This window comes from Frieseomelitta varia, unplaced genomic scaffold, assembly GCF_011392965.1.
Source record: "Frieseomelitta varia isolate USP_RPSP 00005682 unplaced genomic scaffold, Fvar_1.2 scaffold_14, whole genome shotgun sequence".
In the NCBI taxonomy this organism is placed as follows: Eukaryota; Metazoa; Arthropoda; class Insecta; order Hymenoptera; family Apidae; genus Frieseomelitta; species Frieseomelitta varia.
Genome location: NW_025109083.1, coordinates 86,951 through 106,516, shown reverse-complemented (window position 1 = coordinate 106,516; position 19,566 = coordinate 86,951). Strand labels below are relative to the sequence as shown.

The following is a 19,566-nucleotide window of genomic DNA, read 5'->3' as shown; positions in this document are numbered from 1 at the left end:
ATATAATCATTTTGAATTATATTTTAAAGTCATTATGCAATTTTTGTTCACATGAGTTGCGCTTTTTTGTATAAAACTCTATTTAACAAATATTAACTAGAAATTGTTTTATGTATATTTATGTATAAATAATTATAAAAACATAAATTATTTTATTATTTCCTCTATTAATAAGGATAATGTATAAAAATTATATAATAATGTTAATATTTTAATTGTTATGTTGTTATTATTTTTAAGTGTAAGTAGATAATAATAAATTAATCATAATGTTAAAGGTATGATATGCGACAAGATAGTATTTAAATTAATAATATTCCTTTATTTGGAGTATATGTTTCAATATCACACAGTCTTTAGAAGGCACTTTTATTCACAGCCAAAAATTATGGCATTGACATATGTATACAATCTTAATTGTATTTGTCTTACAATTAATTTCAGATATCTGAATATCAAACAATCTTGAGCAACAAGCAAATATTAATACAACAAAGAAATGTATATACATGTGAATTATATTATAAGAAATCATGTATTCAATGATATCAAATTATACTTTGACCTTTTGCACTCCGAATTATTTTTCAATTCTCTTTTTTTGACAATTTAACTGGCAATTTTAAAATGTCGAGTGTGACTCGACATAAAAGTTCCTGTGATAAAAACTGATGTTGAGTCACATTCGACAAAGGAGTGCAAAGTTAAGTTTGAAATTTTGCAAAATCATCGAATTATTTTAACATTTTTTGTTTTTCTTTTTTTAATTCTACAAATGTTTTATATAAATGATTACAGAGAAGTCGACGATTTATAAATACTCTACTTAGTATGTTAAAATTAATAAAAAAATTCTAGAATTTTATTAAATAATATATTTTAATATTTGAATTTCGTAGTTATTTATTAGACCGTATAAGATATAACAAAATTGAAAGAATGATAAACATAAAATATTATCTATATTATGAATATAATGTTTTAATAGTCATTTTTTATTATTTTTCTATTTATTTAATATGAAAACTTTTAATGTTAATAATTTTGAAATATTTACATTTTTTGTATGTCAATAATTTGTATAAAAACGAATAACAGTCAACAAATTGATTGACTTTTCGAATAACAGTCAACAAATTGATTGACTTTTCGATAAAGATAAAAATCAAAATTTTATTACAAATTACATTTCAATAAATCGAAAACTTAATTTGATTGACCACGAATTCAGCATATTGTCATTGAATATTGATGAAAAGAAATCAAGCAGCAAGCTGGCGACGTCTACTCAGTTCGTGATCTATTAAAATAGAGATATCAGGGTGACGGTGAAAAATTGTTGTGCAATAATGAACTGTTTGACTTGGATCTGCGCCTGCTTTTAATAACAGTCGTACTGCATTAACAAACCCACTTTCGGCGGCTACTTGAAGGGCAGTCAATCCTTCTACGTTCAATTTTTCTAACTGTGCAAGGGGCGATGTAACCAACAAAGAAACGATTTGATGAAAACCTCTTGCGGAAGCTAAATGCAACGGTGTGTTACCACCAGCATCTTGTATACTAGGATCTTCTCCGTGTTCCAACAGTTTCGCTACCATATCGGCATAATTTTTTCTGGAGGCAATGTGCAACGGAGTTTCACCATAACGTGACATTATACCGGTTGGCGTGTGTGGTATAAGTAAAAACGCAGTATTTAAAGCACCGCACTCAAGGCACTCGTGTAAAGGAGTTTCTTCTCTATCGTTCTTTAGTGATGGATCCGCGCCAACAGCTAATAGTGTTTCAATCAACGATTCGATTTCAGTTCTATGATTGTTATCTGTAATAAGAATTTTTATTTTTTATTTACCTGAAATAAAATTTAGAACAAATAAACGTTACGCATTACTTTTGGTATTCTAATATGTAATTTCATTGTAAAATTTGTTTAACTTTATTTTTTTTTATTTATTCGAGATTGTACTAATTCTTTTTCTTCTGTTAAACTTTTAGATTTGATTTTTTTTTTTTAAATACTAAGAAATATATAATGTCATTGTAATGCTTCGGTTTATCTAAATGCAAATGAAATTTATACCAAAAATGGTGGAGGAAGCTAAAATATGGAGTGCACTGCGACCTTGATGGTCTTTTGCATTAACAGGGCCAGCACGTGCTAATAAATCAAGTGTTTTCAAAGCTGCCTCAAAATTATGATGCAAATTTTTTGATCCTTGCGCGTGCGCTAGCTGGCGTGTTAATATGTGCAGTGCAGTTAAACCTCCACCAGCTTCTTTCACGCCTGAAGGACAACCATATTTCAGGAGTTCTCCTACAAATTGTAATACATTTCCTGGCCCTCCATTTAAGATCACTCTGTGAAGCGCTGTCTCACCACGAGGGGAGCGTACAGCTGGATCGCATCCGTTCGCAAGTAATAAACTAAAAAATCGGAAATAGTTTTATTTTTATTTTCGACTATTCCTTTCTGATACTGAATTTAATATTATTGTGTAAACCTATCATTTTAGATTTCTAATTCCATTTAATTTTTAATTTCATATTTTTTTATTTAGAATTTCTAAATTTAAAAAATAATATAAAAAAGTTATTATTGATATACTAATGTAAAAGTTATTATTAATGTATTAATTGTGAAAATTGATTAAACTATTAGACGATATTCAAGTGCTTTTTTAATATTATTCGGACAAAAACAAATGGACAATTGAGTAATATATTTTTATGTTTGTGAAAATTAATCTATATATATTTGTTCATATAGGATTACGTTTATTTTACTGATAATTTTTTCGAGTAATAGCACATCTTTGAATATCTGCTAACAATATGCTAAGAAAGATAATAACAAAAACCGTACAAGCAAGAACATTTTTGATTATAAAGTTCGATGGTAAAATTCGTTAGCAATGATTTACGAGTACTTCGATTGTAATAATTTCGATGTTTGGATTTTGTTACTTTGAAAAATATTTGAGTTTTTTTTTCTTAAAAATATATTTTAAGCAATTTTATTTGATATTGATCTTGATATTGATCTTGATATTGAAAAATATAATATTTTAAGCAATTTTATTTGATATTGATTGATAAGTTAATTAGAAAATAAGTTATTAGAATGTTAATAGGTTTTAATTAAAATAAGTTTATTAGAATGTTAATAGATATTAAAGTAATAAGTAAAAAAATGATTAATGAAATTAAAAAATAATTAAGAAAAAACTTTTTGGATTAATTCTTTTAAAAACAAGCTTATTAAAATAGTTCCTATTTATTTCATAGTTGTATCTGTTTAAAATATATTTATAAAAAATAAACAATATAATAATATTGGAAAATATTTCGAGGAAACTGAGGAAAGTATTGTAGTCGTTTCGTTTTCGTATCTTTTCGATTCATATATGAATTAAAAGATTTTAACGTTTTTAATGAACTTCTTAATGATATTTTGTCAAATTTTAAGATGACTGACAATTACTATAATTTTGAAATTTTTAAAAATTTTATTTCTTTATTAATGTACCTTCCAGTAGAATATAAAATTGTTGAAACTGAATTACTTTTATTTATAACTATTCATTATAGTATAATCTTTCAGAAAAATTTAATTTCATTTTAAACAAATATTACATATAAAAGATAGAATTTCAATATAGAAAACATGCAATTTTAATAAACTTCGGCAAATTCTACTTACAATTAGTACAATAAAATATATGATTTATTGAAAAAAATTTCTTACCTGAGAATAGGAAAACAATGATTTGTAGCGGCCACTAGCAAAGGTGGATCACCTGAAACGTTCCAATCCGGTTCGTCCAGGTTTTGTACGGATTCACCTGTAAGAAGTGTTGCAACACACTTTGCGTCCCCAGCACGTACAGCTTCGTGAAAATTCAGTTCACTTTCTGGATCATATATTTCTTCGGCATCTTTTTGAATATTATTGTCCAATGGCTCGTTAAAAATTTTATAACTGTTTGAAAAATTTGTTGTTTCTGTGCTGATACTATTAACAGAATCTTGTAATTCTCGCAACTGAAAAATGCGATTCTCGCAATTGCTCTGCGAAGGAAAATCAGTTTCACGTGTTCCCAACGTTGTATCTTGTGAATCGTATTCGGTAAAAATCGCATCGTCTTTCATTGACGCGATCGAATTCGAATTCGAATTCGAAATCGACTTTGGCGGTGTACCTGAATCATCCGAGTCTTTTAGCATTTCGTTTCTAATTTCAGCAATTGTATCAGTAATTGTATTTTTATTATTTCCGGTGTCGATTGAAATATTCTTACTTTTTCCTGGAAATTCAGTGTCTTCAACATCTTTATATTCCACGGTATCTTCAACTCTCTGTTCGAACGATTCTGATGCATCAACTGATGTAGAAACCGTTGGCTGTTCTTGATTAACAAGGATTTTTTCTTGTTCTCGGCCACCTGTTGCAAGCTTCGTCATTTCTCCAGAAGCGAATTCAATGCTTTCCTCGCACGTTGTCTGTTCGTTGTTGTTGTGCACTACTTTACTGACTATCATGCCTATAACTGTCTTTCTCTCTGCGTTCTGTTCCTTAGATAAGAGATCGTTTGTGTAAGCAGCGGTCATTCCGACTTACTCGCCTTTTAATTGAACCTGATTCCTTGGATAATTGGCTTGACGCCTTTTAAGAGAAGAAAACCCCACACCACGATCTACTTTACTGCGATCATTGCTATTTTCTCTTTTTTTCTCTCTTTCTTTTTTAATACATTTATTTGTTCATTGGTTTTTCGTTACAGTATAATTATCGATTATGTGCTCAATGCGTACAATCTGTGGGTACAAATTATAAAACGTTTGTGAATCAAGTGCAAAAACTCATAAAACAGATCAATGAATCGTAAAGACGTGACTGAAAATCAAATGAATCTGCTTACCAAGCGTCGGTGTCGCTATACATCTCTCCGCTTCCCCACTCCTTCTGTTAAATATCCCCACTTCTTTACTCTTTACCCCACTTCTTACAATCTCTTACGGTGCATCTAAAGAATTTATTTGACGTCTGACAATAAGAACTGAGCACGATATTTTTTTATTTCTACAATTTTAAACTAAAGTAAATAAATTAGTAAATAAAATAAATAAATAAGTAAATAAAATGAAATAATAACAAATATATTTTTATATACATATTTTACATCTTTTTGTCTTTCATCAAATTAATATCGTTACAGATTTTTATTTTTCAAGGTACATAGTCTTCTACTGCGTCATCCCTTTCAGATTGTGCTAACTTGTAAAAAATTTTATTTTTATTTATACTTTTATACTTTTATTTATACTTCTAAATTGTATAATACTTGAGTAAATAGAGAAAAATTTAAAAACTTGTATAATTTTAATTTTAATGATAAAAACTAATTCATATATGTACATTTGAAACATAATTTGATTTTCTATTCACTAAAGAAAAATAATTATTTTTCAAGAATCTTTAAATGTTAAAAAGATAAAAGATAAATTAGCAATAATTTATCTTTTATCTATTTAATATTTTGAAATTACGTGAATTAATTATTTGTAATTAATTTATCTTGATCATTTTCGTAAAAATCGTATTAAAAATACATAATTAATTTATTTCCTGATCAAAAAAAATAAAAAACTAAGGTTATTTCAAGAAAATATATATTTCAAAACATGTTTTGAAATGTTTTATTCATTTTGAAATATATTCTTACTATGTTATTATATATTGTGTTAAAAATCAATCAATCGCATATTTTTTTCAAATATTTTAATTTCATATTTTATACAATTTCATGTTGTCAAAAATTGTATAGAAACTTGCATATATCATTGTATATATATATTTTCTTTTTATTAGCAATCTCCTAATTGTAATTTTATTTTCCTAAAATCGTATCTGACTTTTGACAAAACGTTGTTAATATTTCTTAAAAAACAATAAACATTCTTTATGCTTGTATATATAAAGGATGTAAAAATTTGATTGATTAATAAATCTCTATTTTTATTATAATATAAAGAAAATTTTAGAGTGACTTATAATTTAAATTATATTTAAAATATATTTTTTTATTTAAATATTTTTAAGAAATATAACAAGGTCATAAATTGATTGATCTAATTGTATTTATGACCATAAGTACATACGTGATCGTAAGTATATTTCTGAACATTTGAAAAATATAAGAATTAAACATAATAATAATAGTAATATATCACTATTACTGCATAAATATTTACTAGTAAAAATTTTGTACGAAAGAATTAAATAGATTATTTGATTATAGATTATAAAATAGATTATAGAAATATTTTAATTATTCGAAGTAATAATTTTGTGTTGACAAATATTACAGATTATTTTTAAATACATATATATATATATATATATATTTCAATTAATATATTATATATGTATATTTCGAAGAATTAAAAAAAATTGGTTACGAAATTTAATTAATAAAACATATAGCAATAAATAAAACATATAACTAAATATAAATTAATAAAACATACTAAAAAATATTTTTAAAAAGCTCTAGCTACAAGTACTCAGAAATTTATAAATAATATATTATTCTTGTTAATAAAATATTTAATTTCTTTAGAAATAAATAAAAAAAAAAGCATGTGTAATAAAATTATATCTTAGTCGTTCTTGATTAATTTATAGAATACATAGTATATATAAAAGTAGTATAATATTTAAAAAAATTTTTATTTTTTCATACCGATGAAAAAAATTGTATGTTAAATCTTGTATTGAACAGTTCGCCAAAACGTAAGAAACGATTCTTAAAGTTGTTTCTATTTAAAAATACAAATAAATAAATAATGAAAAATATGAAAAATATGGATTGATATGAATACACACATGTTTTTGACACAATTTGAAAATAACTAACTAAATATAATTTTTATTGCTTTTCAAGTCAAATAAGATAAATATTAGAAAGAATTAACATTTTGTATGATATGATTACATATAATATTAACAATATTATATCTTAATCATTCTTCTGTTGGTAGGCCTGAGGTCGATATGATGACAAAGTCACGACATTTGCTGACAGTATAAAGTGAATTTAAATTATGGACTCACATGCGCGCATGATGAGAGGTTAAGAAGTGTAGTTATGAACTTTATGTTTTAAAATACACTTGTGTGTGTGTGTCTATATATATATATGTATATATGTTTATAAACCAATTTAAAAAGTACGAATTTTAATTAGGAACGTTAAAAAGTATGTTAGAAAGAAAACATACATTGAAAATGGGAGTTAAAAAAGGACGGTACATACGTGAATCTTCAGGAAAATCTATGTCGGATGTGAAACAAATAATTTCAATGAATAAGAAAGATAAAAAAATAATCGTCATTGCGCAAGAAATTAAATTTGCCCGACTACTTTCAAGTAACAACAAAATAATTCGAGAGAGAGTACTAAAAAATTTAAGAAAATGGTTAACAGTTCGTTCGCAAAGTTCTTTTGGTAAATATTTATATTCTTATTGATCGAAACTGCAATTGATCCTGAACAATTTACTTAATTGTTTATTCATTTGTATTATTGAAAAAAAATTTGTATTATGCATTTTTTCTTAGCATTCACAGAAGCAGATTTTATGCGATTATGGAAAGGTTTATTTTATTGTATGTGGATGTCAGATAAACCTTTAATTCAGGAAGAACTGGCAGAAGCTCTTAGTAAAATTGTGCATTGTTTTAAAACTAAGGATGTAGTATTACTTTATACATCATGTGTTTTGAAAACATTAGGTATCGAATGGTTCGGTATAGATCAATACAGATTAGATAAATTTTGCATGGTAAATATATAGTATAACATTTTTCTTTTTTTTTACATATATATATATATATATATATAGTTTACTTATGTATATGGAAAATTTTTATTATTTTAAATATTTGTAGTTAGTTCGTAAAATAATTCGACAGACTTTTCAAAAGTGTAAAGAGATGTTATGGGACATTGAATGGATAAAAGGCATTTCTGAAATATTTGAAAAGCTGTTAGTTAATCCAAAAATATTTCATGGTTTTAATATGCATATAACAGAATTGTATCTAGAAGAACTTGCAAAGGTATGGTATTTTAATAAAAATGCTGCTTAAGAGATCTACCATCAATGAGCTTGATCTTTGCATATATTATCAATGAGATTGAAAGCAGAGAAGATATCCTAACCTTAAAAATATTTAACCCTACCTAAATTTGTTTCAACAACTATATCTTAAATTAACTTCTCGATTTATATCCTTCATCTTAATCCTAATCCTAACTTTCAGCAACCTAACTTAATCCTAACATTTTGTAATATTTTTAACGAATGATGGTTAAAATCTCTTAAAGATCACACAAGAAGACATAATTTTAGTAACATATATAAAATTATTAGAGATGAGCTCTTTAAACAGTAGTTTTATTGTTCTTATATTAAATACTTATTGTTAAATTCATCAATATATAATATTAATAAGCTTAATTTTGATAGATCAGTAGTGGAAATATATCAGAAGATGTTGTTACAGAACTTATTAAACCATTTATCTCATATTTCATATCAATGGATGATGAAAAACAAATTAAACATGTTATGAGACACATTTTTAGATATTTGATTTTTCAATCGGATATTGGTATAGATTATATGGAAAAATTTAAAGCTTGGAAAAATGTGAGTATTTTATATTAATCATATAGTTTGTACAAAATATATTGCAAATAATTTGTTTATAAATTATGCTGACAACAATATGTATTATGCTTTTGTAGGCTGGTTTTCCCACTGGTTCCATTGATGCTATGGAAAAAATTGAATTATCAGATGGAGAAATAGATAATACTATTGCAGAAGAAAAAAGTTTTCTTGAAAACCAAATGAAATATAATACAGAAAAACCACTAGATCCAAGAGCTGGCAATGTAGATGTTGAATTACCACAAATACCTTTTGATCCTAAACAGATATCTACTTTGTTAAATGAGTACAAATTTCATCCCTCAACAACAACAAAATCACGGAGACAATTACGACATCTTATTAAAGAGTACGTTAAGTGCTATTATTAATTAAGAAAAATAAATAAATATATTAGTAACAATTGATCAAAATATTTTTGTAGATTTACAGAATTATCAGATGGTAAAATGCCATTAGGCATCAAAGAAATAAAAATTTCAAAATTACAAAAAAAAAATACAGATACAAAGTCAGCTGCAATACGTCTTTTGAAGTTCGAACAGGAATTATACTCGGATAAGTTACAAAAAGAACGCAAAAGAAATAAAAATAAGCAATTAATGCAAAACGAAACTGATAAATTTAGCAAAGAAGAATTAGAAAAAGTTAACGATAATAAAGATAAATCTAATATTGCAGAAATTATAAAAAAAAAGAAAAAAATGAAGCGTAAATTAGATTTTACTGGTAATTTAATAACTACAGATATGCAAGTAACAGATGAAAATAATTTTAGTTTAAAGAAAAAAAAATATAAAACAAAAGAAGAGGATCAGAATATTTGTAAAACAGATTTCAGAAATAATAATTACAAATTAAAAAACAATCCTTCAGCATTAATTGAAGATACTGATAAGAAAATGAAATTTAAAAAAAACAAAGATACAGTTGTGAAAACATTAAACATTGTCAAACAAGCAAAGAAAAAAAAATTAGTAAAAATAAAAAATACTGGTAAATGGGATATTTCTGATAATGTAGATCCATTCATTGCTACGCTGAATAATGATAGCACAATATCATGTATGAAAAGTGTTGAAAATTCAGTTACAAGTAATAGCGAACAAAAAAATAATATATACAATAAACGGCCAACATGGTTGGTACCTATATTAACAAAATTAGAGAATGAAAAAAAAGTAAGATTTTTTAGTATTTACTTCAGTTTTATATGTGCATATATTTTATGATAATGTAGAATAAAATAAAAAATTGAAATTTCAGTGTCATTTTAAAATAGATATTATGAAAAAATAATAATAATACTTATGTATTATATTAAATATTTATATTTATATTTATATTATATTAAATATTATATTTTTATTATGTAAATATATACATTACAAATATATTATATATATTATTACAGAAAACACCAAACTTGAACAGAAAACATTCTACGAAACGAGTAAAAATTGCTCTCCAGTGTAATACAGCTCAACATACATCTGAATATATTTCACAAATTCGAAAAAGTCCAGCTATACCTTTTGATGCAAACAAGAAACCATTAGCAGGTGTACTAAAAGCAAGTCCTATGCTAGGTCCAATTAATCCATTTTATAAAAGAAATGTGTAAATGTTTGATAAATTAATTGAGAATTATTTGTCAATAAACTCAATAAAAATATAATTTTTTAAAATAAACATTAATGTATTATAATTGTTTTTACATCAATTGTATTTACATATACAATTTACAATCTTACATAAATTTATTCGAATATTTAGTATTCTAATGGAATATATATTTTGTTATCAACGGATGTCTTGCATGAATTAAGTGTATATGATTTTATAAATATAAATGACTCATTTGTATTTCAATTCTAAATTTATAAACAATTAAAACAAAATTTTTATATCTAATACTATAAATTTAAATATATTTATTGCATTCACATTTCACTTTTTTCCATAACATTATAGTAATTTCATACATACATTTATATAATAATCAAGTTTCATATAATTTCTTATAGCATGAAATACACACATATTAGTACAAATATATTATTTTGATTTTTTAATAAGTTTTCGTCTATTTTTTTGTAATGCAAATATATATTATATATAATAAACATCAATAATAAATAAAACAATAAGTGTATTTATGTTATAAAATTTATAAAGTATATTGGAAATGAAAAGATTAAGTATACATATATATTATTTAAAACAAATAAACTGTAATATTTTATGAATAAATTATTTAACATTTATAAACAATATGTTTTTTTCTTAATTGAAATAAATAAAATTTTATTAATGGCAATAAAAATTTTAGGAAAGGGAGATATTTTAAATAAGTCTTTAAATAAGTCTTTAAAATTCCTATACAATTTTTTTGTTCGAATAATATTCAGAAAAGTATACTAATACACATACTTTTTTGGCACATGAATTCACTTTTACTTATATTACTTCTATAGCTATAGAAAAATAGAGCTTTAACTTATATTACAAAATCAAAAATTTAAAAATTACATTCTATACATTTGATTGATATATTATATTTTTAGTTTTAATATTAAAGTTTCGTTACAATAATTTGTTAATTTATTCAATATGCAAAATTAAAAATTATCACATACCGTTTAAATACATTTAAATGATCATTCTTTAAAAAATTTTAAGTGCATAACTATCTCATACTTTGTTTTGATTGAATTCTAAATTTTGTAGAATTTTGTAAATTTTCACGAAAGCAATTTTATTTTTTAACATATATGTATATTTGTACTTCGAAATATGAGATAATGAGGCACTGTCTCCATTGTTAGCTAGATTGATTTTAATTATGATTTCAAATAATAAATAAAAATAATTAAATATTAACCATTTAAATCAAAATATAAATATCTGACATCTGGTTAAATTTATTTGCTTGCATTTTTATATTGTTATAGATAATTAAACATCTTCCTGAAATTATAATGATTAGTAATATTAAAATTTATTAATTATTGCAAAGCTATATACTGATTATTTGAAATTAAATATTCATTAATTACAATTAAAATATAAGACAGTAAAATCATTTCTTCCCAAATTTGTTAAAGTATTTAAATTACACTCAATAAAAAGATGATTATAATATGTAGTACATTTTAAGAAATTTATAGTACAATTTTAAAAATGATTTTAAAAGATCATAGCTAAATAGTATTTAATTTTGAATTGCCTCTTTTATTAAATAAATTTTTTTGAATCAATATAATGATCTCTGGTGACAACATATAATAAACTATTTTTATACATTTCATGCAGAAATTTTATACGAAGCACATTTCTAAGTTACACAAAAAGTTTTTTGAAAATTGATCTAATAATTAATGCTCACATAAATGTAACAATAAATGTTAATAAATTTTTATAATGTTAATAATTTTTAAAACAAGTAAAATATTTATAAATGAAATAAATAATATTTAATAATTATAAATAAATAATTATTAATAAATAAATAATTTGTACTATTTGCTATACATTTTGATATTAAATATTGTGATGTTTTATGTAATTACATATATATTTTACGAATACTAAATAAAGAAAATATTTAAAAATTCGGTTCTTTTTATAATTATATTTATAATATTAAATATCAATTCTTTCTTTAATCTTTCTTTAAACTTGAAGGACAAAAATAAAATATTGTCATATATATATACAATTCGAAATTTGTTTTATACAAATATTAATTCTGAATATAAGAAAAAAAAATATTACATTTTAAACATTTACGTTAACAAAATATTTTTTTTAAACTTTTTAATATCAGTTTTAACTCTCCATTTTTTGCAAACTATATTAAAGTTTAAATAAAATTATGGAATGCAATAAATTTATCTTTTTAAAATCTAGAATGTGATAATAAGGAATTCATAATAAATTCATAGTTTCATCATATTTTCTAATTACATCTTTGATTAATAATTAAATTAGCATCATTATTATATATTTCAGTCTCGGTATATTAAAATTCTTTTTGTTTTAAATTAACTCATTTAAATTAGTTTCGTATGAAATCTATATATTAGTTACAAGTGTTCCCACATATATTATGTTCTGATTTAAATTGTCATTATATTACTTAGAATTTTTAATATATAAACTATATAATCAATTTAATTTAAATTTTTATTAATTTCTAAAAATTAAATCAATTTGAACTTCAGATTCATAATTATGAATTTGATAAATATATACCATAATTATAAATTTCTAAAATATTTATAACAAAGTTGTAGACACGAAGTAATTTGACTTAATACTGGAATTCAATACTGAAATCTATTTATATTAAACAAATTTTATATCTTATTAATCATACTTTTTGAGAAAATACGTTTTCCAACGCCAATACCATCCCATTTCAAGTTGATTAAAACCAGTAGTAAAAAAGGATAGAGCAATAAAAAAAACTGAGTGTACCAATGTCCATAATTGGAATACTGGTGAAATAATAAGTAAAACTATTGTACATCCTGAAATTAAAACGATGAAAGTATTATTAAAAAAATTAATCAAAAAATATTAGAATATTACCTGTTAAAATGCTCCAGAAACTAAAGGCAATATGCAAAGGACGTAATTTTGTTAATGGCCAAATTTCAGCAGAAAAAGCTTTCTTTTCATAAAATTGTTTTAAAATTTTTTCTTTGTTAAACCATCTCTCTTCTAACCATCGTCTTAATGTTAAATCATCTGTTGGCATATCTGATGATGGTATTCGCTTAATATGAAAATGTACTTCACTTGGTAATCTTCCTTTGATCAGATCTAATTCAGACTGAGGAATGTAATCAGGATATGCAATCGTTAAATCATAAACTGCATTGAGATAACTTGCTTGTTGAAGATGTCGAACTAAATAACTGAATCCTGTTGTTTTTGGATGAAGAGTAAAAGAATATTGCGGCAGAACATGTTGCATAGCATATTTATCAGATTTCTCCTTGCTACTTTTTGTTAAATCAGTACCCTCAGGAAATATAAGTAATTGAGATCGTCTATCAAGAGCCACTAAATAATCCAAAGTACGTGACAATCGATTTTGATCTTCTTCCCAGTGACGAGTTATATAAAGGAAACCATTCATTTGCATTATCCATCCTATTATACAATAACATTATTTTATAAAATCAGTTATTTTATTTAACAAAAACAAATAGAATTATAATTTTTTAGTAATTTTTCAATGAAGTTATATAATATTATATATACTGTTAGAATATCTTATTATAATTTTTTTATGCAATTATCTTCCAAACATATAATTTGAAAACAAAACTTCTTGTTCTTTGAAGAAAATATTTTATTGTAAACATAAATATTGTTTAAATCAACATAAGTTTTAAAAAGTGATTTGGTTTTTTTTAATTAGAACATATAGTTTCATTCAGATTTAAATAATGCTAAGTATGATACATATAATTTGAACGATACTGAATCATTCAAATCAATATATCATAAATCAATGAATTTGTCTTGGAATGAGTAATATAACTAGTTAAATGAAAATATATAATTATGTTTAAATAAAGAAGTCACTTTAAAATATCTTCACACAAAGTATTTTCTTCAAAATACAATAAGTTCTTTCAAATATTTTTCTTAATTACAAATAGTATTAAAAGTAGTTATCTAAAATGATTACAATGAAACAATAAAACTATTAAAACTATAATATAATATATAATAATTACACTACCTGGTCCTGGAATATGTCGTATAGGATCTTTTAAAACAAATTTTAATCTATGAGTTGCTACATTTGGTAAACATGCTTGATACATTGCAGCCCATAAAAAATTCCAATCTACTCGTGTTCTATGATTCATTACAAGAACAGCAGATTCATTTGGAGATATATGGTCTCCTGATACAAAAATTTTTACACCAAATACTTTTAAAAGAGCCTAAAACATATGAAAATTATTAGTTTATATGTAATAATTACATATTTATATGTAAGAAAATTTAGCAAAAAGAAAAAGAAAATATTTATTTTGCTTACTGTGGAATATAGTTCCCAACAAGAAAGTAACAGATCACCACATTTTCGAAATTTTGGAGGACTAAAAAATAACAGTGGTAACATAGGGCAAGCGATAAATAGAAAACCAGCCACTATGCTCCCATACCATAGTGTACAGTATAAAGTACCACGTAAAAGTCCACGCATCACAAATTATGTCTTAAATATTAAAAAACATATGTAATAAAATACTTATTTGTAACTATTATTTGTCTAAAGTGTCTTAAACACTTACTGTTACAAAATATATTTATTAGAAATACATACCCTAAAACACTCACTTGTAATTAAATTATAAAAGAAATCATATAATATAAAAAAGTTGTAAGACAAAATATAATAAATAATGAAATATTTATCAATTTAAAAAGAAACTTTAAACTCTTTATCTCTTTTAGATGATAATTAATATTATAGTACATAATAATTATAATTATAGTACATAATAATTAAATATTACAAAAGTAGAAATCAACAAAAATTTAAGACTGATATAAATTAAATTAAAACTTTAAAAACTTAGAGTTAACAATTATTTTTGAAATAACACAATTTATACCTTGTCATATGAATATTTTAAATGAATTACTCCTTTCAAGCATTTAATGTTAACTAAAATGTTCTGAAATGTTTTCTTTGGCTTCTCTCCTATCTTACTAGAGAGGCTTCCTCTACTTCACCCCTTTCACCCCATTCTCCACCCAATATCAACCAAGTTCTGTGATGCTGTGTTGGACCATTATTGATCTGTTAAAACAAGGGGAAAGTTCATAATTATCTTTAAAATTTCGATTTATCTTTATAATTTTTTTATAAATGCTATAATAATAAAGCAAAATTACAAATATTGAAAGAGAAAAAAAAACTATATACATTAAATCGTATATAATATATATATATAAAATTTTGTCACTTATTTCTACTTTTTCTTTTATGTAAATAATTTTAACTTTGTATATTAGTTTTATTTATATTAAATTATAAACTAAGCCTTTTCTTCAATTTGATTTGATATTACATAAATTTAAATGAATAAGAAAAATATAATTGAGCTGAAGCTTGTTCTATTTTATTTTATTTATAACACATTTTTATTAAAATAGAAAAATTATCACCTATTACTTGTAAAAATTCTACAAATTATACAAAGTTCTGCAAAAGATAATAAAAGTTTATTTTAATTGCAATTTTTAAAAAATATAGGATATTTATATTGGACTAATAAATATTTAGGGAACGAATCACTCAAACTTTTTTATAAAGCAATTTAATTACAAAAGTGCATGATTTTTTTATAAGTTTTACTTAAAAGATATATACAATCAATATCACTAATAATAAATCTTACAAATTCTTTTAAATAATTAAATTCAGGCGCTTCAATATATATACTATTTTCTATATACATAAAATATTATTTGCTAAATTGTACAAATAAAGTATATATTTCTGATAATTTATAAAACCTTGCACCTTTTTATATAGATCTTTATAAATTACATTCTATCATAACACTTTAATTAAATTAAAAAATTTACCTGCTGTAATAAATAAAATATTTTAAAAAATGTTTAGTACCTATATTTTATGCAATAATTAAATAATTAAACTGTTTAATGCTGATATTTAGATTAAGCTGTAATATAGTTGTTTTTATCTGTATACATATATAGAAATGGTATAATTATTACATATAGATGAGATATACAAATTATTTTTCGCTATACATTATATCCTGAGTATTTGTTGAAGAATTTATTTGCTTCTGTATGCACTTTTTCATCATCAATCGTTACAATTGGTTTTTCTAAAATTTCTTTTAACGAATCATTTGCATGTGTATATTTCTTCAAAGCAATGTAACATTTACTAATATACAACTGCGTATATGGATTTGTACTTCCAAGCCTTGCTGCAGTTTCAAAACATTCGAGTGCTTCCTCAATGGAAGAACTTGGAAGTTTAGCAAATAATGTTGCTGCTACCTATAAAAAATTGTAGAAAAATTTTAATTATTTAGGATTAAATTGTAATGTTCTATAAAAATATTTTGATTACATTAAACTTCTTTAAATCTTCAAAACTTTAAAAAATCTTTAAAACTTCTATAAATTAAATTATAAATTAAACCTTTTTTTCAATCCAACTTAAATTAGCAATTTCATATTTGAATCTTCCTAAGAGATAATGTAATTCAAAATCATCTGGTTGTATTTCCAAAGCCATTTCTATATATTTCTTAAAAACAACACCATTCTTTATTTTGTCTGCCACTGATAAATAATCTCCATGTAATCCTATGAGAATAGCATACCACTTATACAGATTAACATTTTGATTTTCAAGAACTCTCTCACATTGTTGGACTCCTATCGAAAACATCATTTGTTTTTATTATGTTATATAAAAGTAAATAAAAATATTTATTTAATAGAAGTAAATATATTGTACCTTCAAAAATGAAAAGCCTTTTAACACTTTTATCAGTTTGTGCTTCTGCATAATGGTAACTAGCTCTTGCAAATCTCCATACTACTTCTACATTGTCTGGATGGGATTTCACCAATGTTTGTAATGCATAATAAGCCTTGACATCAAATTGATTGTTTATTTGTTCATCGATCTCCTTTAGTATTATATCCAGTTGGTTCAATTCCTCTGAGAGCCTATATTACTGAACATATAATCTCTTCCTTTTACACTTTTAAAATAACTTTACTTGCCAAAATGATCAAATTCTAATTTTCCAAATTAGTACAAGTAATCATGCTTAAATCGCAATCAATTAAATAGTATAATTTGAATATTCTTAAGATGTTTCTTCAGGAAGTGGATTCACACTTTTACTAGAATAAATTATAAATCCTCGTACGTGTTATTTATATAAGTTTAAGATATGTATATATTTATACTATTATACCAACCTTAAGTCACTATCGCTAACAACACTTTCACCATCAGAACAATCGTAGAATTCATCATCTCCAATATCAGTTGTTGTTGAAAAAACATCAACATCTGTATCATTATCTACAGTATAAGTACTGTCGTTAGAGTTAAATTTTCGTGAAATTTTTCTTTTCTTCTTTTGTTGTCTCAGTTGTAACCTTAAATTAAACAAAATAATAACATATAATAACATAAATAAATATTTTATGTAAAATTATATTATTACCTTAAAGCTTCTAATTCTGTTTGTAATTCGTCAATTCTTTTATTGGCAGCATCTAGATCGGAAATTGTTGTGCTGTATTGTTGATTTGCCAAAATTTTGCGGTAAATAAAAATACTAGCTGCACTTATAACACCAACGGTTACACCGATGGCGGCAGCAATTAAATTATTATGCATTATGCTGTAAATATAAAATGTACTGTATCGTCGTTTTATATTACTATTGCATTATTAAACAAACAATATATAAATCATTTATAAGAAAAACTAAAAATTTTATGAGCAGTATAAATATACTAAAATACCGTTTTTCTAGGTTTCCTACTGTAAATTCTGTTCAAAATTTTTATAAATTATCAGATTTATCATTCATTAATACGTAACAACCACATCTATAAAGCGAACATTTTATTATCACAACGAAAGAAAAATATATCTTTTAATGAAATAAAATGATTTTTTTCTCTTTTCCATATAACGTTGAACACGCACCACAGAACCACATTGTACACCGGCAATTAAGACATTCTTTACGTCGAATAATTCTGTTCATATGAAAAATCCGAGTTTCTTATTCAATCGTTTGCCGAATCATTTGCCGTGTAAACATAATGCTCTTTTATAAGTTCAAAGTACAAAATGATTTAAAATGCTAATCATAAATCATGGACAGCTATAATTGCTGTATAATTACTATGTATGTATAAGGATATATAAATATATATTTATATATAATATATATAATATATATATTATACATAATATATGTAAGTACGTATGTACTTATGAATACTTACATATGCATGTATATGTACTACATATACAGTACTTTTGATATTTACATAAAATTCATGTATTCTAAATTAAATTTCACTATAATTTTAATTTTCGAATTGATCAATTTTGATATCAAAAAAAGGAATAAATATATTTAAATTTCCATTACATCTAAAGTTACTATGTTTATAATATGTATCTTCTCGTGTATATATAGGTAGAAATGTATAGCATGCTTTCTTTTTATCAGAAGCTTCTTATATAACAAATAGATGTATTTAAATAAATTTAATACAAACAAATAATATTATATATGTAATCAATATTATTCAAATAGTATAATAATTACTAGATTGACATTTTGTTACTAATGTTTTTTTTTATAAGAAGTTTATAATTTTACTGTACAACAAATGTTTGTTGAATGTTTCTGTACAACAAAGTTTATTAACTTTTTGAACTTTTTGAAATGTTTCTTTATAAAAAGTTTACATATGATAAAATTTACAGTACATAAAATTATACAGAATATACAAAGCAAAATACTCATATAATATGTATGATATTTAGAAGATTAATATATTTCTATTTAATTTGTCGTAATTCATAAAAGAATATACGAACATCTACAATCTACTAATTATATAAATATAATAATTTCAATATCTAATACAATATAAAAAGAAAAATATTTTTTGGGTCTTATAAAAAGCATATTTCGATTGTAATGCATGCTTTTATTAACATGTTTTATTACAATACATAAAATTATTAAAAAGGAACGA

At 23.6% G+C, this 19,566-nt stretch overlaps 3 protein-coding genes across 8 annotated transcripts; 1 reads left to right on the top strand and 2 right to left on the bottom strand.

Moving 5' to 3' along the window:
* Nucleotides 1-1,262: 1,262 nt before the first annotated feature.
* On the bottom strand, nt 1,263-4,900 carry LOC122532120 (receptor-interacting serine/threonine-protein kinase 4-like). Of its 3 annotated transcripts, XM_043660636.1 has the most exons (4): nt 4,302-4,899; nt 3,749-4,202; nt 2,084-2,427; nt 1,263-1,825 (listed from the first exon to the last, which is right to left on the bottom strand). In XM_043660636.1, exons 1-4 carry the CDS (start codon nt 4,609-4,611, stop codon nt 1,263-1,265), a joined length of 1,671 nt encoding a protein of 556 aa, XP_043516571.1. In that variant the 5' UTR covers nt 4,612-4,899. The 3 variants fall into 3 exon arrangements, with proteins under 3 accessions (XP_043516571.1, XP_043516580.1, XP_043516566.1); XM_043660645.1 differs by having other exon boundaries at nt 2,288-2,427; nt 3,749-4,900; XM_043660631.1 differs by having other exon boundaries at nt 3,749-4,817.
* Nucleotides 4,901-7,050: 2,150 nt separating this feature from the next.
* Nucleotides 7,051-10,397, top strand: LOC122532112 (ribosomal RNA processing protein 1 homolog). Of its 2 annotated transcripts, none has more exons than XM_043660620.1 (7): nt 7,051-7,511; nt 7,625-7,848; nt 7,955-8,125; nt 8,536-8,718; nt 8,817-9,091; nt 9,167-9,883; nt 10,157-10,290. In XM_043660620.1, coding segments are annotated over exons 1-7 (1,818 nt in total). In that variant the 5' UTR covers nt 7,051-7,264; the 3' UTR covers nt 10,158-10,290. The 2 variants fall into 2 exon arrangements, with proteins under 2 accessions (XP_043516555.1, XP_043516544.1); XM_043660609.1 differs by having other exon boundaries at nt 7,053-7,511; nt 9,167-9,923; nt 10,157-10,397.
* Nucleotides 10,398-12,984: 2,587 nt separating this feature from the next.
* LOC122532137 (lysocardiolipin acyltransferase 1-like) lies at nt 12,985-18,665 on the bottom strand. Of its 3 annotated transcripts, XM_043660655.1 has the most exons (9): nt 18,497-18,664; nt 18,310-18,396; nt 18,006-18,185; nt 17,755-17,937; nt 17,282-17,496; nt 16,961-17,199; nt 16,558-16,815; nt 15,390-15,577; nt 14,815-14,989 (listed from the first exon to the last, which is right to left on the bottom strand). In XM_043660655.1, exons 3-8 carry the CDS (start codon nt 18,179-18,181, stop codon nt 15,479-15,481), a joined length of 1,170 nt encoding a protein of 389 aa, XP_043516590.1. In that variant the 5' UTR covers nt 18,182-18,185; nt 18,310-18,396; nt 18,497-18,664; the 3' UTR covers nt 14,815-14,989; nt 15,390-15,478. The 3 variants fall into 3 exon arrangements, with proteins under 3 accessions (XP_043516608.1, XP_043516590.1, XP_043516599.1); XM_043660664.1 differs by lacking the exon at nt 18,310-18,396 and having other exon boundaries at nt 18,497-18,665; XM_043660673.1 differs by lacking the exons at nt 16,558-16,815; nt 16,961-17,199; nt 17,282-17,496; ... (2 more) ...; nt 18,310-18,396; nt 18,497-18,664 and adding exons at nt 12,985-13,277; nt 13,339-13,905; nt 14,504-14,711; nt 16,409-16,536 and having other exon boundaries at nt 14,810-14,989.
* Between the last annotated feature and the right edge of the window lie 901 nt (nt 18,666-19,566).

Excerpts from the sequence above, each read along its gene's own strand:
- LOC122532120 (XM_043660631.1), bottom strand. The coding sequence starts at position 4,611 with ATGACCGCTGCTTACACAAACGATCTCTTATCTAAGGAACAGAACGCA. Across the intron at positions 2,428-3,748 it reads CATTGTTTTCCTATTCTCAG|TTTATTACTTGCGAACGGAT; the intron begins GTAAGAAATTTT and ends CCGATTTTTTAG. Across the intron at positions 1,826-2,083 it reads AGCTTCCTCCACCATTTTTG|ATAACAATCATAGAACTGAA; the intron begins GTATAAATTTCA and ends TTCTTATTACAG.
- LOC122532112 (XM_043660609.1), top strand. The coding sequence starts at position 7,265 with ATGTTAGAAAGAAAACATACATTGAAAATGGGAGTTAAAAAAGGACGG. Across the intron at positions 8,126-8,535 it reads ATCTAGAAGAACTTGCAAAG|ATCAGTAGTGGAAATATATC; the intron begins GTATGGTATTTT and ends TAATTTTGATAG. Across the intron at positions 8,719-8,816 it reads AATTTAAAGCTTGGAAAAAT|GCTGGTTTTCCCACTGGTTC; the intron begins GTGAGTATTTTA and ends ATGCTTTTGTAG.
- LOC122532137 (XM_043660664.1), bottom strand. The coding sequence starts at position 18,181 with ATGCATAATAATTTAATTGCTGCCGCCATCGGTGTAACCGTTGGTGTT. Across the intron at positions 17,938-18,005 it reads ACAGAATTAGAAGCTTTAAG|GTTACAACTGAGACAACAAA; the intron begins GTAATAATATAA and ends GTTTAATTTAAG. Across the intron at positions 17,200-17,281 it reads AAGGCTTTTCATTTTTGAAG|GAGTCCAACAATGTGAGAGA; the intron begins GTACAATATATT and ends TGTTTTCGATAG.